This window comes from Hypomesus transpacificus, chromosome 13, assembly GCF_021917145.1.
Source record: "Hypomesus transpacificus isolate Combined female chromosome 13, fHypTra1, whole genome shotgun sequence".
Taxonomy (NCBI): Eukaryota; Metazoa; Chordata; class Actinopteri; order Osmeriformes; family Osmeridae; genus Hypomesus; species Hypomesus transpacificus.
The window spans coordinates 3,562,485-3,588,686 of NC_061072.1; the positions used below are offsets into that span (position 1 = coordinate 3,562,485).

Consider the following 26,202-nt stretch of genomic DNA (forward strand, 5'->3'; position numbering starts at 1 on the left):
CTGTCAGTCTTTCATTCACATATGCCCAGCTTTGCGCGCACACACATGTATAAAGAGAACCTAAACACAGCGCCTGACAACTGGAAAATGACCTCACCTGCACTCTACTTACATCAAACGCTTACATCCTTTCTCTTCCTACCAGAGCAACCTAATGAATACCAGATGTTTAAGGCCTGGTGACTGAAAGCATTGAGCCTATGTAATGTACAACAGCTTGACTTAAAGTGTGTGTTTATTTAAGCTAGCTTGGAACACACACATCAATTCAAAAATGTTCACTAACTATATATATAGATATATCTATATATATAAATAAATAAAAACTTAGCATCAAGATAGGGAAGTTACAGTAAGTTGAGGAACCCACAAGTCTCTTTTGCTATCATCGCTGAAATTGCTTTGTGATTTCAATATATTCCTCATCGACATTCTCGGCATGCAACACATGCAGATTAATCGATTACAACCATTAACAGCCATCTTTCTTCTGACACAAATGGCATAGGAGAGGCGTGACCATAGCATACGCACCCCACCAGCATCTATAGGCTCCATTCTCTGCCCCCTCCTCCACCGCCCCATGCACACAGCGCTCAAACGTGGGCAGCCATTTCATTGGATTTGAATTAGCTGGTCTTTGGGGTGTAAACAACATGTCACATCGGAATGAAATGTATGGGAGCTACATTGTTTCTGGAAGTATATGGGGGTGGGAGGGTGGAGAGGAATTGGGGGGGGCTGTAGGATGCGGTGTGGGGGATACTAACCTTGAAGATGCTGTTGCTGTGGGGCTTGGCCAGGGTCTTGCTAGATGGAGAGGTTCTGTATACAGAATGAAGCTGCTGGGGATGATGCTGGGCCTGGGGCGGACTAGATGGCCTGTCTGGGCCCACCGACCTGCAGTACAGAAATACTTAGCAGGCAGCTACAGTATCATATCACACCTTGCTGATTCTTAACCTAATACACAGCTGACATGTACTCAGTCAGTTTCAAATGATCACAGTGAATTGGTTTTAATGCAGTAAGTGAGGGACACAGTATGGCCAACAGGATTTAGTGCTGGAGAGGTGAAAAGGTAGCCTGGTCTGAACCGGACTCTCGTACATTTCATGTAGTCTGGACTCGTTCCATTGACAAGCGTTAACTTCCTTGAAGGCGGGTACTCTGTTGAAGTTTAAAACTATTGGTTCTGCCCAGAGCCACTCTGCATCTGCCATTAGGGTTGCGAACCGTCCCGAATTGTCTGAGACATCCCGAATTATGGGTGATTTTGATCTGTCCCGTCAGGGACAGCTCCAGTCCCGTATTCCAATCACAACCTCACCGGACAATTATTATTATAGGCTACTGTAAACGCGCAAAAACCCATGCAAACGTTGCTATGGGACACGGTTGTTGCTTGTTGGTGACAGTGTGTGTGAATTGGCCACTGGTGAGGTGAGCGTTATTGTGTGTCAAAAGGAGAAACTTGTAATAATTGTCTTTTTGACTATTACTATGAACAGTACATCCAAGCGAGTAGCTATTAGTGGTTTACCAAAATTACACTGAAATTAGTAGGTTTATGGCTAATGAAAGCTTGCGATTTCCGTTATTGTTGGTCAGCTGTTGTGCGTGTGCGCACCTGGAAGAAAGTGTCCCTCATTTGAGGTTGAGAGAGTTGGCAACCTTATCTGCCATAACTAGCGTTCGCCTTTGCCAATTCCTTCACCACTAAAGGAGAAAATCAAACAAACCCCATGGGGATCAAAGATTGTTCTTGCTCTGGCTTTAACTTCTGGATATTCGGCAGCGTTGCCACAACGGACCGAATGGCTCCGCTCGCATATTTCTCCGCCGCCATTACGGAACTACAACTCAAACAAGCGCACAACATCAACGTCATCGTTCTCAGCCACTCCCTCTGTTCGCTGATTTGACCGCTAAAAAGTTTACCGGAGACATCTGACCAAAATACCTCAAGCCCAGATACAGTACAGAAGCAAAATGAAAATTTTGCGGAAGTACGTAGGAGGGCAGAGCCAGGCTAGTGAGAAGGTACCGTAGTTTCTCAATGTTGTTGTTCTTGCTGGTGAATAGCAGGCCCAGGAGGGTCTTCCTCTTGATGCAGATCACCAGAGCAGCTCCCAGCAGGGTTAGAAGACTCACCAGGATCCCCACTGTCATGCTGTCATGGTCTGCACACACACAAACACACACACACAGTTCACTAAAGACAACAACAATCCACCCCAGTGCTGTGATTTGACTATCAACTACGGCTCAGCAAAGTGTCGCCACATTAAGTAGCAGCAGTTTGATGATTTTTTATTCTCCAGAGGCATGGGGTCGATTACCTGCTAATCTTATGGGACCGCTGTCCACACTACCTCCAAAGCCTGCTTTATCACAGAAGGGTGGAGCCCAATGAGCTTCACAGTGGCAGTTCCTGTTGTTATTGCACACCTGCAGAGTACATATGATAATGAGGTATGACAAGCTATCCATGACACAAAAAAAAATTCTTCCCATCTAGGATTAAATGGGAGTTCATTGATGGCAATGAATGACGTTAACCTTTGGTAATTACAGCTAACATAGTAGAAGAAGTACCTGTAAAAGCTTTACTTTTGACTTAACTTTGTGATAGAGTTGTGTAGGTCAAGTTCATAGCTCCAGACATGAGCGATGGTATAACAGATACAGATGATGATGCTCCATTTGCTGCATGGTACAGCACTCAGTCAGGCTACTTATGTTTCCACGTGGCAGGGCCGTGGGAATCGAAACAGACGTTTTTCCGCTATCTCTAGGTCTTTATAGTCTCTATTTCTCTATCCCTACATTTCTCTCTTATATTTCTCTCTCGTTTCTATCCGCCTCTCCATCCCTTTCTCTCTTTGCCTCTCTCTACCAGTCTCTTCTTTCAATCGATGTCTTCCTCAGTCTTTCTTTCCAAGTACAGTACCCATATGTGACAGGGTCCAAGAGGATAGTCATAGAAACCGGCCCTCTCTGGAAAGTTACATCTTGATCAGATCTGGAGGAGTGCTCCAATCTTATTTCTTACCCCAAACAGCCCATAATGCCAGCAAGTCAAATAACAAGGACTCCCAAGACCAGGGCTGCCCAATCCTGTTCCTGGAGAGCTACCGCCTTGTAGGTTTTCATTCGAGCCCTAACCCAGCACATTTGATTCTAGTAATTAGCTGGTTGATAAGATGAACAAGGTAACAGGTGTTAAAGTTGGAGTGGTAACCGGTGTCGAGAGGGTAGCTCTCCTGGAACAGCGCTGAGCAGTTCTGCCATGGGGAAACTTTGTACTAATTACTAGGGCTGTCCCCACTTGGTCGACTAGTCGATTTTCTGGTCGATATGCTCTTGGTCGACTAAGATTGTTTTAGTCGAGCTGCCATATGGCAGTGTGAGATCTGATTCCCGCTGGTGTGATCATTACTGAATTAACGAAATGTTCAACAGAAATAGTAGATTATATTATTTAAGACAAATAAACCAACTCTAAAAATATATAATTTTAAAGAAAAGGTGTTACTGTTTTCCCTTTCGTTAATCTGCGCTTTGTTTTGGTTTGGTATTTTGTACACGGCACGAGCACAATCGGCTGCAGAACTACAAACTCTGCCATAGCCTACTTTGTCGGTGTTATTAGTCAAAATGGTAAAGACATCTGTGGTATGGCGGCATTTCATTAAAGTACATTTACAAAGTACCGGGTGACTCGAAAAACGTTGAATGCAAACTCTGCCAACAACGGTTTATTTTTCATAGTTCGACGTCGAAAATGATGTAGCCTACTACCTAAAAAACGTAAGTTGGTCTAGCCCTACTTCACTCATGCTAACGTGCTGGGTTGAAAAAGGAACATAAGAATCACATTCAAATCGAATGACATTATCTTCTCCGGCGAAGACTAAATCTTTCTCTGTTGCAACGTTCCGCACTCAGCTTTTACGTAAGTTTGTATGCTGCAAGTTTTCAGGCAGTGATAAGCGCGTTCTGATGATTTGCATGTTAAACAAACAATATTTTTTATTTGTAGTACATTTTAAGAGGTACTAAATACCATCGGCATTCAGTTACAACAGGACTGGTGATACGAGTCTTACGAGTATTAGTAGGCTATTAGCGGCGGAATCTGCAATGTCCAGCAGCCATTGAGTCAGATCGCGAAAATGTTTGTACATTTTATTTTTATTTTTTTTAGCGTTTGAAAGTTCGATAAGTCGATTTTCAGACGCTTTAGTCGAGTTTTGGTCGACCAAAGAAAATCTTAGTCGGGGACAGCCCTACTAATTACCTTTGCTTTGTACCAGCTAGGAGGCTGAACAAACCCCCAGACTCACCAAAAGAAACTAGGATACAAACGAGCAGAGGCATTCTCATTTCAAGTAGTGATTGATTGATACCATCTCCTGTTCGATTTTATTAGTGAATCAGTTGATCTAATTTAAAGACAACGCTGTTGGAGGAAAGACCACAGTGTCACAGCACACAGGCTGAAACTATCGCCACAAAGGGGGCCCACCCACAGATCTTTGACAGGCTGCATAAAAAAAAAGTTAAATAGAAAAAAGAATCCAATCTATTCATATCACAATCTCAAAGTCAAACGGCGTAACCCAAATAAAGCCCTCGCACTTACATTTGAGCACATTTTTAGGACAAGGACGACTGCCTTCCAGTCAAACTATGATGAATGGCACTGAAGGCTGAACATAAATGAAGCCATTACTTCTAATTGATTGAACCTTTCGGCAAGCTGGAAGATTGATTGCGAGGCATTGTAATGGTTACCTCCCATGAATCAGCCATTCTGACCAGATTACGACCTGATAGCGTCTCAGGGAGTGTGTGTGTGCACAATTTGAGCAAATACCTTGACAGGTGTGTAAAGACTGTGCTGTTCTTATTTGGTGTGTGTGAGGGAGGAGGGTGGGGGCGGAGTCAGAATTGTTCTACTCACCCCTCTGCCACCACACTTTCCTGAGCACTCGTGCACGCCAAACACACTGACGTTCTGGCACTGTCGGTTCAGACAAAGCTAGAACACACAAGTACAGAGTATTAACGGACGGTTTAAAAAGTTCAAAAAACATCCTAACTCCTTGTAACTGAGGCAGAACAAAGGAAAGCCTGTATCATACTGGTAAACATATGCTGACAAGGAAATGACAAAACCGCTTGAAAATGTTGAACAGAGACCGGGCAGAGCCGTCTAAACGTCAAAAGGTTGTGTTTCATCAAAATTACATCAGTTTACAAGATGGGTGATGGAGTTTTGTAGGAGTCCCACCCAAAGAAATCCTAACTGGATATGACTGGGCAGAGAAAGTAAAGCAAACACCATGACAAATGAGGGCTTGGGGTCAGCCTGGACAAATGTACTCAGTCAAGGTGCACTTTTTGAGTGCCCTCTAAGTATACACTAATGCAATCAATTATCTCAGCATGACCACGTGGAACATCTCGGGTTCTCTTACTCGGCATGCCATGCGAACCTGCCCACCCTTACACACAGACTCGCCTCTGATGGAGAGAATTCGCATCTTAGTCATGTAGTCTGATGTCACTCCACAAACTAGGCCATTTTCCACTAACGCTGCCCAGTGTTTAGTCTGAAAACCTTAGGGCTTTCTCATAATTTGGTGTCCATGACAAATCACAACAGATTCGATTTATGGATCCATAGTTATTGAATCTGGCCACGTTCAAATCTTACCATGCCGTCTCCGCACTTGGTGCCCATCAGAACCAGGCCGGGGTCCGGCATGTCGTCACCCAGGTAGACGTGCGTCCCCCGGCACAGGATGCGCCCCCCTTCCTGGAGAGGGATGTTTGTTTCGATGGAAACAGCATTGGTGCCAATCACTGGCCGATTGGCTCCTCCCTGACACTGAATTTTGCCACATTTAGCATCTCTGTAAAACCCAGAAACACAAGAACAACAAAAGTCAGTAAATATGAATTTCATAAAAGATCAGATTTCAGCACTTTTCCTCTGTATCAATAAAATGCAAATGCAGATTTATCTATTCGATCAATTTCACAGTTCTTAATTGTTTTATCAACCCTTATATGTAGGGTGTTTCTGAGCCGTGAAGTGCTACATTAGCCTGGTGACTTTGCACCTTGTGTTTCTTTATAAAAATGGTCTCCACTCTATTAGAGGAATTGGGAGTCAGGTGGCTGAGCGGTTAGGGAATCGGGCTAGTAATCCGAAGGTCGCCAGTTCGATTCCCGGCCGTGCAAAATGACGTTGTGTCCTTGGGCAAGGCACTTCACCCTACTTGCCTCGGGGGGAATGTCCCTGTACTTACTGTAAGTCGCTCTGGATAAGAGCGTCTGCCAAATGACTAAATGACTAAATGTAATTACTGAGACGCTGACGGAAGTCTTAATGGCTCAGCCAAAGACAACGAAAGAGAAACTTTATAAAAGAACAAAAACATGGCACTTACATTTTCAAAACTAAATTCAGTTTCTTTTAAAGGGCGCATTTTATCTAAATGAAAAGATCTTCCCATTTGTCGTTTGTCCTTTCTCACTTGGCCTCCGGTTTTTAGTGGTGAGAGCTTTTAATGTAATGGGCCCGGGGGGGCCTGAAGCATCTCTGGATCTTACCGGGCTTCACATTTAGCAAAGGAACCCTTGGAATCCTTGCCGCAGTTGCCATAGGGATCCCCCGCGGAGTTGACCCTCTCAAAGCAGATCTCGGGTGCGGCCTTGGCCCCTGAGGCACACGTTGTGACACATCATTAGTGCCTTCTCGCAGACAGCTTTTTGGAGCATCTTTTACAACTTCCCGCAACAGAGGTTCCTCCCGACCACCAGGGGACGATCCCCTCGTCTTTCTTTAACTCACCCTGTCCCCACAGAGTGACGCACTGCTGCTCGTGGGTCTGGCAGATGCCGTTGTAGCAGTAGCCGTCCACATTGTGGCAGGCGTGGCCGTTGTGCAGGTAGACATTGGCAGGGCAGTGGGGGTTTGTGCCGGTGCAGAACTCAGGCAAGTCACACGAGTTACTGGAGTCACGGCATGGGGTGCCCGCTGGCTTCAGCTACAGACCGACGGAAGGATGGATGAAGCAGGAGACAAACGAATGAAGGGTATGACAAGAACTGTGATTAATACACTTACACGGAACACAGTGCATTTCTGCCCAAAACAGACTCAGGGTATGTGAAAAACAGGTGGTCTGAACAGACTCCTCCTACCTGGCAATCTTGACAGCACTGTCCGTGGGCACAGACTGCCTCCCCCTTCAGAGTGCAGGTGGTAGCGTTGCAGCAGGGGTTTGAACATTCCTGCGAGGAGGACAGGAGTCAAACACACAGGGGGATTGGCTTAAATCTGGGATCACAAACTCAGGCACTTACAGTATGTGGTCAGAGGAACCCCAGATATGACCCGGTTCCACCCCTGCTTCTCCCAGAGGCACAGATCAGGAAGCAGCGCTTCCTAGAGACATTTCTAAGATGACAGCCGCTTTGCTGACAGAGTCAGAGGCCCTGCCAACTGCATAAACACTCCAGGGATTCAGTATTGTGGGAGGGGGGTGGGAGGGCAAGTGAGACATGTTTGTATGTAAAGATAGAGGACAGAGAGAGAGAGAAAGAGAGAGTAAAGCAGAAGAGTGAGAGCGAGAGAAAGAAAGAGAGGCAGAGACAGAGCCACAGCCCTCAACGATGTAACTTATCCCCCCTTCAGTTCGGAAGGCCATCTGCTTCACGTTAGTCTTTATCAGAGCCCTGCACTGTACTAATCAGCAGCTTTCTACCATCTGACGGAGATGGATGATAGGCAACCAGGTTCAGGCCCCAGCACAGCACAGAGGAAAGGGGAAGGGCCTGTGTGTGCGCGTGCATGCCAATATAATTGTGTGTGGGCATGCGTGTACATGTATGTGTGTTAGAGGGCATGGCTTGTGCTTGCTGGAGTGTGTGTTAGGTGGATGTATGTCCGTGTGACACCATAGGTACGCTGAATGAAAGTGCAGGAGTAAGGCTGTATACCTTGCTTCTTAAGCAGGATTGGAGGCTGTGGAGCAGTTAAGGCTGGCGAGGACGCCATGCTGACACCACGGGCCGTACTGAGCTCATTCGAGCCTGAAAATCATTAAGGGTCGTTCCCATGGTCCCGCAGCCGTAGGGAGCAGGAGAGTCACGCTAAAAAGACGGCCCGTAATTGAAGGGGAAAAAGGACCTGGGATTTTTAATGAGGCCCTGGCGGCGTTATGGCCGTCGACGTGCTGCCTGTCTGAGAACTCTGATCCGGCCCAGATTGGCTCAGCTTGGCACAGCTCTGCTGTGAGGAGAGCTTTATTAGTGTTGGCCTGGCCCATGCTAGCACTGATGTCAACTCTTTGTTCGGAAAGACAGGGACACTTTCAGCCTGGCCGGATACAGGGACAAAACATCTCTACTCTGGAGTTACTGAGCATAGAGGTGTGTGGCCAGTGTACACACACACACAGAGAAAACTAGGACATGGTTTCTTTGAACACCTATTGTATCATTCACAGCATCCATTCTCCCTTCATAATGTCTACATTTGTATCCTGTAATTCTTGTTGTTGTCAATTCAACATCGCTAGATAGTCAGACAGCTCATGATGATTTATGCTGACTTGTCACCATAGACTGAGAAGTCTTGAATGTGGGCTGTGCTTTTCATTACATATGTGCATGTCAATGAAAACTCATTAGAATTTTTAGGTTGACAGCGTTTCCTCATAGGAATGTGTGTCACAATCATCCATGCAAACAAACACCTCGGTGGATGCTGAATAAATTCACACTCAGCTCCTTTCCTGAGCCCTGACTTGCATTTAGATAACTGTACCTAACAACCCAAATGTAGACCTGCATTCACATTTATGCTTTCTCACTTTGGTGCTGTGTTGCTGGTAGCATTGTTGCAGCTCGTTTTTTGGATTGTGTCATAAACTGGACAATAGACTTCATTAGTGAGTTAGGAGTCAGAGCAGAACGGAAGGATTTGAAATCACATGTTAAAGGTTAGGGACTGGACCTGACTACATTCCACAGCTTCTCGGTTTTGTGACTTAACATGTGTTAACATGTGTTGTGACTTTACATGTCTTGAGTTGAGTGATATATATGTGGAAATATTAAAAGTTGATTTGATTGCATAACCAACTAAATATGTATTACTTTTAAAGTGTTCAAAAGTACCATAAAGCTTTGCCTAGATCCTAGAAGACCAGAACTTTTGTTTTGTTTTTTTGTTGACCAGAAGGTTGTAAGTGGGATGCGGATATGAAAACATGGCCTTCAGGTAGGACGCTTTGTTTTCCCCTGAATGAATATCGTGATTATGTAAATAATAGTTAACAGTAAACCTTTCAACTCACATCCCACGTTTGGAGTCACTTTATGGAACATAGATAATCTACACTTTGTGTAATAACTAAAGGTCTTTGGGTTGTTCTTGAGGCGTAAATGAGCGCACACTCACCTCCAGCTCTCCGCAGTCGCACTCCTCTCCCTCCTCAACATATCCGTTGCCGCACTTCTGCCCGCCATAGAGCACCTTGACCTCGGGCATGTTGAACAGACACATTCCCACACCCTTCTCTAGGCTAGCCACCAGGTCCTTCTTACTGCAGCTGCTGAACACAGTAGGGAACGGGTACCTATGGGGAGGGGGAGGGGAGGTTGAAAGACAGAGATGGGGGGGGGGGGGGGGGGAGAGAGAGAGAGAGAAATGTAAAGGTGGACAACATGGAGAAAGAGAGAGATGGGGGGACTCCGCCTGAGGTAATCAGAGATAATTACTCCTAATCACAAAATCAATTAACCAGTCCAGTTCAGCCGTTCTCTGTAAATGAGCTCCAGAATATATCAGCGTGTGAACTACACAAGGCGGCCATGACACATCTTCTTTGAGGAGACAACCTCGATAAGGGATATTTATGATGTAAAAAGGTTGTTAAAAAGTCAAACAAACAAGCTCTTCCTTTGCATGAGTTTCAGAACCCATACATTTGGGGAAAAGGGGAAGGCAGTGGTATGTTTTCAATATTGTTTTTGGCAGGGGCAGAGAGGATGGTCTGCTCCACAGGGAACGCCACAGTCCAAGGGTTCCATCTGCCAAATGCTTTGTTACAGACCTCATGCTGCTTTATTGAGCTTCACTAGGATAATGGAGTGTGTGCATGCTTGTGTGCTGGACAAAGAATGAGTTGGTGCTAAGCTATTAGAGTCTATTGCAGGATTACTGGGGCCTGTAAGTGTTTGTGCGCTGGTCTAAATGGATATGAGATAGTGGAGGAGTGGTGCATGGGCGGATCTATCCAGCTGCCCCCCTAACTTTGGTGATCCAAAAACTTTAATTGTAAAAACAAACCGCCATTATGTCCACAAGCTTCTCAAAACATTGAACCGAACAATACATTTACCAAAAGTGAACAATTAAATGTGTTATTTGAAACGTATTCTTAGCCCCCTGCCCCTCAAGCATGTGAGAGTAACTGGATTTTATATTGCAGCTATAGCTGCAAAGCATAACAACTGTCGCCTTTAGCTTTCCTTAAAAAGATGGGTGATCATGGGTCATTTATGGACTGTAATGATACGTTTTTAATTAGCCTATAATAAGTAGGCCTACTTGAGTATTGTCTGCTGTTTTATACTTGTAGTCCACTGCATCTTGGACACAAATATTGTACTTTGAATTTTTATTTTGCTTTTTATACTTAGACTTTGTAAAAGATGCACAGTTTTGTTTCGTTTGAACACTGGGCTCAGGCCCGGAATGGCCATCGGGAGAATTCCCGGTGGGCCGCTCTGCCCGCTCATAAATTGGACCGGCAGATCGCCTGCTTTCTCTTAGTTTTTTTTCACACACTGAATAAAACTATATGTGTTAAGTTTGTTAACCAATATGTGACTGATAAGTAAGCTAATCAGCTACACTAGGTTTCAATTTAAATAAACGCATGATCAGACCGTGCATTAAAAAGTGCCGTTTTCAGTTGTCGCGCACACTCTCTTTCTCAAACTGAGTGCGTGTACTAAGGTTGCTGCCATGGAGACAACCCTAAACCGTCATTTATTGTTGTGGAGGGAGTTAGCAAGATGAAGATGATGCAAAAATAATAAAATGGATGGGAAAAAGATGCCAGGAGAAACTGAAAAAGCCAGGTAAAAAAGAAAGATCTGTCACTTCATAAATCTAGGTTCCTGCAAGGGTGGGAAAAATATGTTTTCTCAAAAGCCCTGAGTCTTTCAGGTAAACATTTTGGTTGTAATTTCCGGAAATACAACAATATGAGTCCAATGTAATGTTCATATTACATTAAGCAAAAAAAACTATTTTGCACTGAAATGTATGCAAAATAAATCGTCATCAACAGCACAGGTCCTAAGTTCGGGTTAAGCCCCGAATGTTAAGTATGGCTCGGCCCCTGGTGGGGGTGCGCTGGTTTGGGCCATTACACTCCTGTGCTGAAAATTGGTCCTGTTTTTGTTTTGTTAAAGCCATTCACATATAGGGATTCCCACATACCGTTTACCCATGCCACCCTGCCAAGACCTCTTGTTCCCCCTTTGCCACTCCACGTAAAATGTTCTAGATCCGCCACTGGAGTGGTGTGTTCTGTTTTCTTTGGAAATAAAACCACGGTTTATAACGGTGGAAACACTTTTTTTAATGAATGCTATTTAACCCGTTAAGGAGTAGAGTCGCACATATGTGATCGTTCAAATGCGGGTCTTACAGCGTAACGTGGCATATATGCGTAGCCGGTGAAGCCACCTCCCTGAAATTAGTTTTTGCAGGTTGGGATGTCAGCTAGCATGGTCGTAGCATTGCTACGAGTATTATACTAGCTAACTTAGTCCGGAAGCTAACTAAAGCTAGCTCAGCTACCGTTTCGGAAAATTAACTTGTGCTTTGGCGACCGTCGGAAATATTCAGAGCTCACGCATCTAAAGGGAAATATTAGTTCCCGGGCAATAGAAAACATACATTCATAGCCGCGGGAATAGGGTTGGTAATGAATAATCGATGATCGATTAATTGTCATTAAGAATTCATTCGAATAAAAATCCAAGCCTAATGAATAATCGTTGTATTGCCGCGCAATTGTTTGCGCGAGCGCGACCCTACAGCAGACGGGCAAAGATTAAGCGGGCTAGGAGAAGTGGACCATTTCTCAAGAAAAGATCAAGTCAACTGTAGTTCCTGTGACGCTGTATTTACTTACCATAGTACGACGTCTCCTCTAATATATCATTTAACAAATATACATCCAAACGTAAATTCCAGCGAAGCCAGCACCAGCGGAGGTCTCCAGCAGCAAACCATTTAGGCTACACTTGCTAGGAAGACGGATGACAAGCGAGCTAACGAAAGTAGGATAGCCTGTAAGGTAGCTAGCTATAGCCAACATCTTGCTAATAAGTTGCCACGACTGTCAGTTTAAAACAATGATTTAATATGGCATTAAGACATGTTTTGTTATTATTCTTGTGTATTTGTGTCTGATGACCAGTCAACTTCACTCATAGTTTTACGTTAAGTAACGTAGGTAAAGTTAAAACTCAATTGTCAAATAATTAGGCTTCCGCCAGGGTAGAGAAGCCTGACGTTTAAAAGGATGGATTCAAGTCTTTATTATTTATTCATTTTTCAAAGGTCTATGCTGCAGCCAGGCAGTGACGTGTGAAAGTCCCATCCCTACGCGGGAACATATTTTATCAGGGGGGTGCTGGGGGGGGGCTTCATGTTGTGGGGCGGCAGGGACGGACTGGGAGTAAAAATAGGCCCTGGACTTTGATCCAGACCGGCCCACCAGAACTGGCCCCCATATACGCCACCACAGCTGCCCTGCTAATGCAAGCATATTCTGTGTTCGATGTGATGCAAGTTTGGGAGTTCTCTCTTTAATGCGAGCGCCTTTATTTGAGCGCAAAATAGTTGAGCTTTATGTAAAATAAACATAGCCGTTTTTCGAACCTTGTCTTGTGAAGGTGATTTCTTTGTCTCTTAATTTTTCAGCCCCACTCTACGTTTCTTAGCCTGGTTTTTCATCGTTATTCTTCTCCCGGTGCTCCCGATGGCCAGTCCGCTACTGCGGAGCTGTGCCATGGTGGTGGATTTTTAAGTCATGTCATTTTAAATTCTCGTGCTGTCAGGGGGTGCTGCAGCACCCTCAGCACCCCTAGTTCCTGCGGCCATACATACATTACGCACTTACTTTTGTTTTCAAAGTGTTGCACAATGGCATGCTGTACTGCCTATACTCGTGCATTGCTTGTTATCATTGTTCCCGTATAAAGTGCGGTGCCGTTTATAATTCCATTTACAAACATAAAGCTTGCATTCTGGTGGGGTGCGGTTTAAAGAAAATGCGGCTTATTTTCAGAAAAATACTGTATGTGTGTTCACCAGCCAGTAGGTATACGTGTGTGGATTCAGCTGGCATGCCAATGTGTATACAGGGCCTTTCAAGGGCTGATGTGACAGCTTTTTGGATGTGAACAGGAAAGCGTGTTGGCTCAATTACACCCACCACACCACTACAACCCCTTCAACCACCATCGGCCCATCACCCATCTGGAGTGCAAGGCAGTGTAGAGTAGAAGAGTCTTTCTGTGACTTTTCCTGTCACAGCAGAATGAAGGTGGACCAAATTGGCAATAATAACCATAATGGTGTGTGTCCACTACAGCGGAGCGGGCGGCGTGATCCAAATCAAAATTCTGATGTGACAGATCAATGGGGAATTGCTTTTCTCTGTTAAAGGCTGTCCTCATCAACCTTTTTGGCCTTTTTAAATCCAACTATTTGTATGATCCGTGTGGTCCTTTTGCCATTTTAAATGCTATCCTTTCCCGGTTTTCTGCAACCACATTGCGCACGCATCCCGAATGTCTATAAACAAATAATTGGTCTATACTCGTGCTGCTCTTGGTAACCAGAATGCCCTGCGGCAAACTGAAAAGCTACTAAATTAAGGGCATTAGCTTAGTTAAATAAGCATTGTTTGAAGTTTTGTTGTTGTGTTTGTTTTGATATGTGTAATGCTATGGTCTATAGTTTAGATAATTTGAGTGTTCACCCTGATAGGAAATGTTGTCAAGTTAGATAGGTATCCAAGCTGTCCACAGCACACATTGTGTGTTTGATCCATCGTGAGTATAAATTAGCCCATCGTCGTTGGGTGCGCAATGTTAGGCTGGCTCTGCCCTCCTACGTACTTCCGCTCAATTTAGATTTTGCCTTTGTACTAGGCCTGGCCATTTGGTACGTAAGTCAGATTTTTCAGGTTGATTTTCAACCGGCCAATCAGCAAACAGAGGGAGTAGCTGAGAACAATGACGTTGAAGGTGCGCTAGTTTGTGTTGTAGTTCCGTAATGGCGGCAGAGAAAGATGCGAGCGAAGTCACATTCGGTCCTTTGCGGCAACGCTGCCGAATATCCATAAGCTAAAGCCGGAGCAAAAACAAGTTTTGCTGAGTTTTGTTGGTGGTCATGATGCTGTGCCCCCCCTCCCCTACATGGTTCGGGAACAGTTAGATTTTCCAGCGACGGCAGCTAGCTCTGTTACAGTAGTGGTGAAGGAATTGGCTAAGGCGAACGCTAGCGATTGGTTATGGCAGATCACAATAGCTCTAGGCAGATCCAATAGTTTTAAACTTCAACAGAGTTCCCGCCTACAAGGAAGTCAACGCTTGTCAATGGAGCGAGGCCAGACTCTCTGTACAAATGAAATGTACGAGAGTCTGGTTAGGACCAGGCTAGCGCAATGGCAACGGTTGCATTGGAAGTGCAATTTGTATTCCAATTTAGACGAAGTGCCCGCTCTGGGGGCCCAGGTAAAAAATTATATAAGCTAAGTATACTAAAACTTAAAATGCCTGAGTATATTTGAAGACTGATTAATCATCAGTATACTTCAAGTTAATGAATGATTAGTTGATTTGAAGTGTTCAATTTTGGAACAACTAATTTTGTACGAAGTATATTTTAGTTGTCATTAAATTGTACTAAAGCACAATTTAGAGTGTATTAAGTGTAGTTGTATATGCTAAAGTGTAACAACTTCAAGTATACTTAGTACACTTTAAGTATATGGACATAGCCGTATACTTAAAGTGTACTAAGTACACTCATCACGTCGCACATGTGCGACGTAACTCTGTGAGACCCGTATTCAAACGAAAGCACGGACAGCCACTGCTTTTTGGAAGGCCAATAAAGGCCGCTTTCCTGCTCTTGCACAAGCAGCACCAGTCTTCCTCTCCGCACCTTGTACAAGTGTAGATAGCAAATTACTTTTCAGCACAGCAGGACATATTTTAGATGAGAAGAGGAACAGGTTGACTCCTAAAAATGCTGATATGCTTATATTTATCAAGGCTAATCTGCCAGTGATGTTGCTTAATCAGAAGTAAGGTTTGAATACTCTAGTATGCCCCTCTCCGAGTGAGTGTGTGCGTGAAGTGAGTGAAGTGACATAGTGAGTGAAGTATGTGAGAGTGAGACACTATACAGATAGATATTAGAGCTGTCAAACGATTAAAATATTTAATCGCGATTAATCGCAATTAATCGCACATTTTTATCTATTGTAAATGTCCCTTGATTTCTTTTTCATCCATTCTTTTTTCAAATTTTAATGCTCTTCTCGACATGGAAAAGTGGTTAGGATTTCGTGCAAATGTTTTTTTTTATTGAAAACAACATTGCAATCGCCTGGCTTTGACGAGCGGGCGGAGAATTCGCATCAGCTGTGTGCTGCGATGATAGCTCACCACGACGTGCTGCGATGATGGCTCAGTTCACAACGACAGAACACACTGATCACTTTGGTCTTGTCAATGGAACCATTTGGCAACCTTTTAAAAGTAAACTTTCCATACAGAATCTTATTGGCATCCATTTTGGTGTCTGGCGCTGGCAATAAACTCAAAACGTAACGTTAGCCTACTACCAGAGACTAACCGTATACTAACCGTATGTCTAATCCGTATACGGGCTCTGCTACTACTCTTTAGCCGGCTCGCAAGCCCAAACAAGTGTGTGGCGTGCCTGTTGTTTTGATTCCGGTCTAGCTAGATCCGGTGTGGTATTGTCGTTTTTCTAACGTCAGTAGTTGTTGCAACAGAATGTGAAAAAAACTACAAAGTTTGCTCGGTCAAAAAGAGCGTTAATCGCGCGATAAAAAAATTGACGCCGTTAATTTGGGTTTGCGTTAACGCCGTTAATAACGCGTTTAACTGACAGCACTAACATGTTTAGTTTTGTTGTTTAATTGCAGACTTCCTGTGCACCTTTAATCTTTATTCTGTCTTTTATCTCCTCCTAAATGCAGACATATCGACTTGAAACTGACTGACTTGAAACATATTGGATATTTGGCTATAGCCTGTTTATGTTTTAGTTAAGTTTGTATTATTATTTTTCCACAGGAAAGCTTCTGTAAAAGCTCCAAGTTCTCTTGAGAGCCTCTAGAGAGTGGAATGTTGCACGTGATTCTATTGTTGTGATTTTTTTTTAAAGATCCCGGTCCCAACACAAGCTCTTCTCCTGCCTGGCCCCCCAGTGGTGGAATCAACTCCCCACCACCATCAGAGACACAGACTGTCTCTCCACCTTCAAGAGAAGGCTCAAGACGCACTTGTTCCGGGAGTACAACGGTACTTAGGAATGGTTTGCTGAACCCAACGCTAGTTTCCTCAAGAATCACAATGACTCTTGCTTAGACTGTTGCTCTTGTTGGTTAGTGGTAGCTGATTTAAACTGTTGTATTCTATTTTAGTTAATCCTATTTTTAGTGCTTTCCTACAGGTACACTTGCACTTAGAGATTCATGTTGTGTAATTGTAACTTGCTTACCTACATGCTCTTATGGTTTCTTCCCTTTAGCACTTATTTTTGGGTTGTTCACAATGTATACTTCTTGTTTTTAGCTACCCGCAATGCTTTGGGGCTATCTTGTTGTTATTATCAGTGACCTATGCACTTTGTAAAGCTCTCTCTTGGAAGTCGCTTTGGATAAAAGCGTCTGCTAAATGAATAAATGTAAAGATATAAAGATGATATTTGTATAATTATTTTATTATTTATTATTATTTACACATTTAAGCAAGAGAGCTTCAACACTGGAATGTTGCAAGTTCCCTGCAATATAACTAATGGTTGTCAATTCATGATACTCTCGTCTCGTAATTTAAATACTTAAAATACAATACCAATGTTGTTAAGAATAATTAATTTAATAAATAATGCTTCACAATAAATAGAATGCTTCAATCGACACTGTGATCAGTAATCGGTATTATTGGATCGGCAGATGCTGATTTCAGTGATCGGCACCAAAAATCTCTAGTGCATCTCTAGTGACCTTAGAGAACTACAACTCTGTATTAACTGTTGGACAAGCCCCCGAGCGTGGTGTAGCCTACTGTGGGAAGGCAAGTGTTGCATTTGCGTTAAAACAACGCTGTAATAGACACGCACCGTGACCCCCAAACAACCAGGAGTGAGGACAGAGTGGCAGTCCGACAGCATGTAGTACAGGCTTGTTTGAAAGATTTCGACAAAACAAGACAACTTCACAACGCGCACATGCACATTTCATTGAATGTATGTAAGAGAATAAGAGATATTCTGTGAGTCTAATGTTTACACAGTGAATCTTAAGGCTGCACATTGCTCCCAGCCTTCCTAAGCATGAAACCTAGGGGCCAGTTGCATAAAAATAGACCTAGTCATAGACTTAAATGTAACGACTTGCCATAAACACTTCAATTTACCTGTTGCAAAAAGCTTCACTATCAGTGACTAACGTAAGACTGACTTAGATAGCCTGTTGCGCTTTGCAATATGGGCCAAATAAGACACTACGCGAAAAAAGAAAACATGGCGGACAAAACAGCGACACTTAACGACGAAAGATTTATACATTTAAACCAGATAAAACCTATATCTGTTGGAAGAATACAATATTGAAAAGGTTGTTTTATTAACAAATAGTGTAGGCGCTTTTAAGCTTCTTAATTTAAACCCAACGCTACTTATCAACAACTCTGACGCAGATGGCTGACGCTGGTGTCAATAAAGTGAGTTATGTTGTCATCTACTCACTCGTTAAAAGCCATATTGCAGGTTGAAAACCACTGTTGATTAATGGGTACATGAAGCACTCAAGATATGTATATCATAAAAAAAAATCTCCAAATGGTGTCTCCAGTTTGTCTCTTTTTTGTGTTAGCATTAGCATATTAGCGCAATTCGGTGATGACGTCATGTTGGGGAGACGTGGAGGAGACTAGCCTCAGTCTAGTACTAGAACTATGGCGACTGACTGCAACTCACCAGGACGCTTCACCAACTCTCCATCATTCTCCTCGGACCATCTAACTACATAAAACATCAACACAATTTCTGCAGAATGAAACACTTTCTTTTATGTACAGTAGGCTTTTGCAGCTTTGTCACAAGATCTCTACAGACCGTGCAGCTAATTTAATGCTCACCACTTGAACACTGGGGCTTATTACTTGAAAGAAGAACTAGAGAGGGTACAATTTCTTGGGAGATTGTAGGGTGTACTTGCTTGTGTCGGTTGCAGATGGGTCCATTTTAGGGCTGTCCCCAACTGATTGACTAGTCGATTTTCTGGTCGATATGCTCTTGGTCGACTAAGATGTTTTTAGTCGATCTGCCTTATGGCAGTGTGAGATCTGATTCCCTCTTGTGTTTCGCTCAATTAAAGAAATGTTCTACAAAAATTGTAGATTATATTATTTAAGACAAATGAAGCAACTCAAAAATATATATATTTAAAAGAAAAGGTGTTATTGTTTTCCCTTTCGTTAATCTGTGCTTTGTTTTGTTAGTTTTTTGCACATGGCACGAGCACAATTGTCTGCCGAACTACAAACTACTTTGTCTAAACCTACTTTGTCTGTGTTATTAGGCAAAATAGCAAAGAAATCTGTGGAATGGCAGCATTTCATTTACAGTACATTTACAAAGTACCGAGTGACTCAAAAAACGTTGAATGCAAACTCTGCCAACAACGGTTTATTTTTCATAGTTCGACGTTGAATATGACCTGAAAACCATAAGTTGGCCTACTTCGCTCATGCTAACACACGCTGGGTTGAAAAAGGAATATGCCTATTATAAGAATCACATCCAAATCAAATGACATTATCTTCTCCGGCCAAGACAACACAATCTTTCTCTGTTGCACCGTTCCCCACTCGGCTTCTACGTAAGTTCGCATGCTACACTTTTTCAGGCAGTGAAAAGCGCACTGATTTGCAAGTCAAACAAACAATATTTGTAATTTGTAGTACATTGTATCATGTATCAATCTTTCGCCGTTGTGTCGCTGTTTTATCCGCCATCTTCAATTTCTTTGCAAAGTGTCTTATTTTACCCATAATGCAAAGCGCAACAGGCTATCTAAGTCACTTAGTCACTGATAGTAAAGCTTTATGCAACAAGTACATTGAAGTGTCTATGGCAAATCAGACTTAGTTACATTTAAGTCTAAGACTAGGTCTATTTTTATGAAACTGGCCCCAGGGGGAGAGGTGGTGAACTTTTTTTTACCTCAAATTAAGTCAGTCTTACTATTTATGCAGCAGATAGGCTTAGTTAGACTAGTCTGACCTGACAATTTAAGACAGTCTAAGGCTAAGACTAGTCTTAAACTAAGTTTATGCAACTGGCCCCAGAAGGTATGCTGAATCGCGGGGTCGATTCTACACTGCTTTTACCCAAGCATATTCTCTCCACAGATTTCTGGAGTGCATACATTAATGTGTGCCATTGAATGACCTGTCTGACCAAAGGCCACACTTCTGTGTTTACTGTTGCTGTTACCAAACCTTAAAATATTATCCAGGCCATTGATGTTATTAGTTGGGTGTGTGGAGTTTTTGATATTTTGCCACTGGTTAAACAGAAAAAGCCATCTACCGAACTCCCTTAAGACATTTGTGCAGGTTCTCTGATAACTACTGTAACCTTCTATTTATTTACCTGAGAAAATTATAGCCCACTCAAAAACAGCTCAGAAATGTTGTTCGATTCAGGTATCTAATCTAATACTTCTGTAAATATGTCAAATGAAACCTTAGCGTGTCTTGATATGATGTAATTTCCTGGTTGCCTTTGATTTCTGTGTTACTTGAGGAGGGGGGGGGGGGGGGGGGGGGGGGGGGGGCGGGGGCGGCGTATCCTTGGGCCCTATCCATGAGACTCCACATGTTGTGAACTGAAGAGTAAGATCTGAGAAGTTGCATACAGAGAACATTGTGAATAAGGGGCAGGGGTGGGACAAGTTGCTACAATAGCCATGACCTCATCTCCTTCTCCCCTCTCCTCCTAACCTTTCTTTCCTTCCTCCTCATCTTCCACTCCATGGACCACCTTGACAAAGGGGTGAGATGGGATGGAGCAGGCTCCGCTGATGAAGAGCTGTTGTCAAACAAGAGGGCTGCTTCCTTAGCAACCTGCTGTTTCTGATTTCCTCCATACCCCTTTCCCTCAACTAGGCTACAACCTCCTCTGTTTTAGCCATTTGCTTTCCATGAACTCATCTCCGTCTATGGTTACCAGACGAAGTCATGCGTTAGGAAACACTCACTCCAAAACATATGTACGAGCCCCTAACCCAGCTGTTCTGTTTGGGACGATGCAAGAGTTACTGGACCTCTCTGAGCTAATCCTCTTTAAAGAAATGAATGGGAATGGGGAAGGACACAAGAGTGAATGGCAGTGAACAGCTGGGTTGTCCTGGGGTGTTGGGCTGGAGGCTATAAAGGTGCAGTAACAGAGGCAACCATGTCTGGTTCACCACAGACTGGAAGACTCTACTCAGACAACTGCTCCTCCTGAGGGAGAGTCTGGGTCCCCCCCTAACTGGCCTGGTTCCCTTTCCTGTAGCCACCACCCCCCCTCACTGCAGGGTCCAGTTCCCAGAAAGGGCCTCAGACACACCATTGTTCTGCTGGGTTCTGTCAAGTTCAGTGGTCGTCTCTTCTCTTTTGCTCTGTTCTTTTTCCCTCTGATTTCCAGGCATGGCAGCTCTTGCACATGCTTCAGGGTGGGGGTGTATGCAGCACTATAAGGCAGTAAAAGGCAGCAGGCTGTCAGTGAAACCAGCCTTGCCAACCACTAAGCCCTGCTGCCAGGGCTCCGAGGGTCCTGCAGGAGGCCCGGAGATAAGAACAGAGTCCCAACACCTATCCCTGGTTTGGTTTAAGGCCCGAGGAGATAAAGCCTGTTAGTACTACTCCAACCCAGTGAACACACCAAGACCACCATTCTCACATCTGGCTGGCTGGATCAACAAGAAGACTCACTCACTTGCACGGAGGCAAGTTCAACTAGACTGGCACAACATCAACTGCACAAAAGACGCCACACTCACCAACAAACTACTGCCATAGTTAGTTGGTTAGTTCATTAGTAAGTTAGCCTGTTATCATACAGTATATTAGTCAGTTTGAGTTATCTGGGAAATGCTGTCAATCTGTACATCCATGAAATAGAGAGGGTGGTTCCAGCTATAGGTTCACTGTCCACGTCCTTCGGATAGCACTAAACACATAGGATCCTGTCCTGGGAAGCCTGTATCTGTTACATCGCCTCAGCTATAATTTTATCATCAATATTATCATCCCCGTAACAGAAGAGGCCAAGAAACTAGTTTCTGAAGGAAGTTAGGGAGAGAAGCTGGTATTGCATAAACTCTGTACTGTAATAATTTTTTCACTAAATCAATGTAAAAACTAAATGTTCCAGAATGTTGCCTCACTAAACAAACCAAATTGATTGTGAATGTGGAGTGGATACTCTTCAGAGCATTGCACTACCGACTGGAGATTAAAACGCCACCGTTGCGAGCCCTGAGTAGGAAGTCAACCAGCACTAGCAAAGAATGACCGCAGATAACCCAGCGACTCCTCAACTCAGAGAAAAGCTCTTCAGTTGTTGACGCAGAGTAGAGACGGGCCGCGGATGACCACATTAAGTGATATGATCTTCAGTATCGTGCCCTTTGGTGCCTGGCAGTCTGGTCTAGCTGATATTAAAGAGTCCCTTCCCATTGATTTCCCTGTGGAGCTCATTAAACAAAGTGGGTTAGGGTGTTCCTCTGCGGCACCAGGGGACGGGTCGCATTCCCCCGGCCGAGGGCCCAGACGCGCCTCTGATCCACATCCAAGACAACTCATCCAGCTGTGATTCTATGAAATGATAGAGGTATGGAAGGAGGGGGCGAGGGGCTGTATGTGTACGAGTGGAGGGAGGTGCGCACACTCATCAGCTTGTCTGGGTCTTGTTAAACAGACCCAGACAAGCATTAAACACCGGGAGAGTGCCCGATGTGGAAGGCTAATATGACAGTCTGATAAGAGACAGGGTCCCCAACAGATCGTAAGAACGAGACAGTGATGGTGAGGGGTGGTGTCAATGTGGATGAGCGACACCAGCCTATTCTTATTGAGTGATGGGAGTGAAGTGGAAGGAGGGTGTTGTGTGTGTGTGTGTGGGGGGTTGCCGGGGGATGAGTTCAGCTTTGTATGCAGATGTGCAGCTGGCTGCTTGGCACAGGGACAGCCTGTGGTTTTACTGGTCCCCTCCTGCCACTGTAATAATAATGAACTGGATCTCATTATCTCTCCCTTCATTTCTCCTTCTCTCTCCTTCCTCTCTCACTTCCTTTCCACATTCCCAGCCAGATATTTATCTCTCTGTGCATATCAAAGTTACGTAAGAAGTGTGCACAATTTGATCAAGTGAGACCCCAGTCTTTGTAGACTGCACACCACCTACAAAGTTTTCAAACTGTGTTTGCATTGAGGCATGGGCAGCGCTAGGAAGGGGACTAGCAGGTGCTTCAGCACCCCCAAGAAAGCCCAAAGCACCCCGATAGCACCCCCAAAAATATTGCTAATTTATTAATAGTATTTATATATAATATATATATAATCGCTCACAGGGCCGGTCTTTCCTATAGGCGACATAGGCAGCCGCCTAGGGCGGCATGAAGAGGGGGGTGGCATTTTCCGAAGTGCATCCATTAATTAGGGGGGGTGTGCTCGTGAAACATTTTGCCTAGGGTGCCAAATGTGCTAGGACCGGTACTGATTGCGCAGCTCTCCCTGTCAATGATCTCCAACGATGAAAACAGGCCTTGTGCATAATGACACGTTGAAAGAGCCGCTTGGTCGACTGCCTGGAAAAACAAAGCAGCAGGAGTAATAAACAAATAATTGTAGCTGGAGGCTGATGAATGGAGCTCAGGTGATTTTCAGCAGAGCTAGTTGCATGTGCACGTGTGTGACCACATGGCCACACGAGGGGGGGATTTCAAGAGATAGAAGTTATAGACATTATCTCAGGTCCAGCTTTGTCAGTCAGACCAGACCAGAGATCTGTCTCCACTGCAGTGAATCTGAACTGGATTTGGCTGTCGTGAAAGGCTTTCCCTAGGTTGCACTGCATAATAGAAGGTGTTCATGAGTAGTTAAGTATCTATCTCAAGGTGCTGGGGGGATCCAGGAGCATTAAATTTACATAAGTAGAGTAAGAGTAAGAGAATAGCTCCACATCCATTTCTGCCCTCAGTGAAGAAAGACAAGAGCTTGATTTCCAGCAAAAATGCTTTGTTTCCACACTTGCCTTCTCTTTCATCTTCCCTTTCTTTCTCTCTCCCTCTCCTTTTTTTGTGTGGTTTTTGACGGGATAATGTCTGAAAGAGCATCAAGGTCTCCTTTTAAAATGTTCTCTTACTCTATGTCTCTTTCTCATTTTCTCTCTCTCTCAGTCACTTCATCTTCCCTCCTTCTGATGCCATTTTAAAGAGCTCAACTGACTGAGGAGGATGCCCAACAAGAAATTCCAGCTTTCCTTTACAGCTTGCTGCTCTGTTGTTTTATGAGCATATAATCGGGAATAGTGTTACCCCGCTTTTCGTGGGCCAGGTCCAAGCAAAACACACTGGGAGGATCCAGCATAAACACTCTGGTCCTGCGGCTCTCCCAGGCAGAACTGGAGCTTGGCTTGGGAGGGTAAGCACAACAGTTCTGTCTAGCAGCACGACAGGCTCACTGGTGATGTCTTTTTGGGATGGGCCAAGTTTAGAAGTTTCCATTAAAAAGGTTTTCATCCTGCGGTGCATGCTGCGATGAGAAAGACACGTGTGTTCAGTTTCAGACTAAAGTGAGGTTGCATTCTGTCAGCCATTCAGCCATGCACTTGTTTTGTATGTGTTAACCGCTGGCCTTCCCATCGGAGTGAGTCATATTGCCACAAGGCCCAAGCCCAGATGCTTGGCCATAAACCCAAAAGTCCACAGGTTCAGTGAGCTTATTAGTAATATGTCTGAACGACAATAAACAACAGTTCTTTGCTGTTTTGAGTGACATTTAGCAAATCTGATGCGGGGGTTATCTGGTGCAAGGTTAACGATGCTACTGCCCACGGCTAATGCATTCTGGATAGTTGGGGAACACAGACCTTATTTGCAAAACCTAACCAAATGAGTCTCATTTCGGTGTAATGAACCAGCAAATGCCAAAGTGTGCCTTGACCGTCAGCATTCCACTGTGTGAACACAGCTGTCCAAACTGCATGGTCCATCCCATACTCAGTTTCGCCTTTGATTCAGCCACTTCTATATGTCTAAATCATCCATCTCATCTCTGATTTATCCATCTTGTCTATATGTCTGATTCAGCCATATTATTTATGTCTGATTCATTCATCTTATTTTTCTGATTCATCCATCTTATCTTTGATTCATCCATCTTATCTATATGTCTGATTCATCCATCTTATCTATATGTCTGATTCATCCATCTTATCTATGTCTGATTCATCCATTTTATCTATGTCTGATTCATCCATCTTATTTATGTCTGATTCATCCATCTTATCTGTCGGATTCATAAATGTTTTCTATATGTCTGATTCATCCATCTTATCTTTGATTCATCCATCTTATCGCTAATTCATCCATCTTATCTCTCATTCATCCATCTTATCTATGTCTGATTCAGTCAGATTATCTACATTATATGTTTGATTGAGACTTCTCATCTATACCGTATGTCTGAATCAGCCATGTCATTTATGGTCCAATTACCCATTTTGTAATAACAACGTGAGAGTGGGTAGAAGGAGTAATGTTCCAACTCACCCGGTGGAGGGGGTCATGATGCACCCCCCGCGGTCCACCGTCACCCTGCAGCCGCACCCCCTCTCTGGCGTGTCATGGTTCATTCCAAAGTTGTGGCCCAGCTCATGGGCGAGGGTCACTGCTGCACCCAGGGGGTTGTCAGAGTGGTCCTGGGAGAAAAAAAGCATATTCATAGTGTGTATAGAATCAGCACCGCAGTTTACCCTTTACTAGTCACTACATAAGACAGACATGTCATGAAATGTCAATGATCTCTAAGTGTTATTCTGACAATACCCCGCCATAATCAAATTTAGTCCAGCATTTGTTCACTTTTTTGATTTCTCAGAACTGTTTCCTTTCCCATCCCATTTGACAGAAGTGACAGGAATCATCACCATCCATATATCAATTTCTCCAAAAGTGGGAGAAATATCACTCAAAGCTCACTGGAGAACAGAGTTTTTAATTGCTTCTACTGGTTGTGTCTGTGCTTATCCGAGCATCGCCCTGTCAGTGTGTTAATACAGGAGGAGAGGAAAAGCAGTAGGCAGCAGCCTGTCACACTCATCCAGCTCTCCACACCTTGACAGCAACAGATGTCCTGGTCTAGACACACACAGAGTGTGAACTCACTCTATGCTACGCCGCTTCTCGCAGCACCAACACATCCGACAAGAGATGTGGTGCAAAAACACACACATCCAGATGGACGGACAGATTAGAAGCTTGGTTAGATAGGCATTCTGACAGATGGATGGATGGACAGACAAACAGACAGACAAACAGAGCAGCTGCTGAGATGTTCAGAGGTGTGGGAGACGGGGAACACACGTGCCGAAACACCCGATAAATAATTGAACGGCGAGAGCTCCCATTTCCGAGACGGGTGGAACAGTGTGTGTGTGTGTGTGTGTGTGAGCGCACGTTAAGGGAAAGTCTTCAGTCGCCGTGCATTATTCAGCAACAGCGCTGAAGTCAGGCCTGAACAGAAGAACAGCTCCGCAGCAGGGGAGGTGAA

General features: G+C 44.0%; 1 protein-coding gene across 2 annotated transcripts in view; it reads right to left on the minus strand.

Annotated features, from left to right (window-relative positions):
- The window catches only part of LOC124475520 (disintegrin and metalloproteinase domain-containing protein 12-like), a 107,471-nt gene that overhangs the window by 6,753 nt on the left and 74,516 nt on the right, over positions 1 to 26,202 (minus strand). For both annotated transcript variants that reach the window (XM_047032208.1, XM_047032210.1), the window contains exons 11-20: positions 25,203 to 25,351; positions 9,485 to 9,662; positions 7,222 to 7,311; positions 6,869 to 7,064; positions 6,628 to 6,736; positions 5,726 to 5,924; positions 4,970 to 5,047; positions 2,343 to 2,451; positions 2,048 to 2,183; positions 771 to 900 (exon numbers count right to left, since the gene is read on the minus strand). In XM_047032208.1, the coding sequence (XP_046888164.1) occupies positions 771 to 900; positions 2,048 to 2,183; positions 2,343 to 2,451; positions 4,970 to 5,047; positions 5,726 to 5,924; positions 6,628 to 6,736; positions 6,869 to 7,064; positions 7,222 to 7,311; positions 9,485 to 9,662; positions 25,203 to 25,351 (1,374 nt within the window). The remainder of the gene's footprint in view (positions 1 to 770; positions 901 to 2,047; positions 2,184 to 2,342; positions 2,452 to 4,969; positions 5,048 to 5,725; positions 5,925 to 6,627; positions 6,737 to 6,868; positions 7,065 to 7,221; positions 7,312 to 9,484; positions 9,663 to 25,202; positions 25,352 to 26,202) is intronic.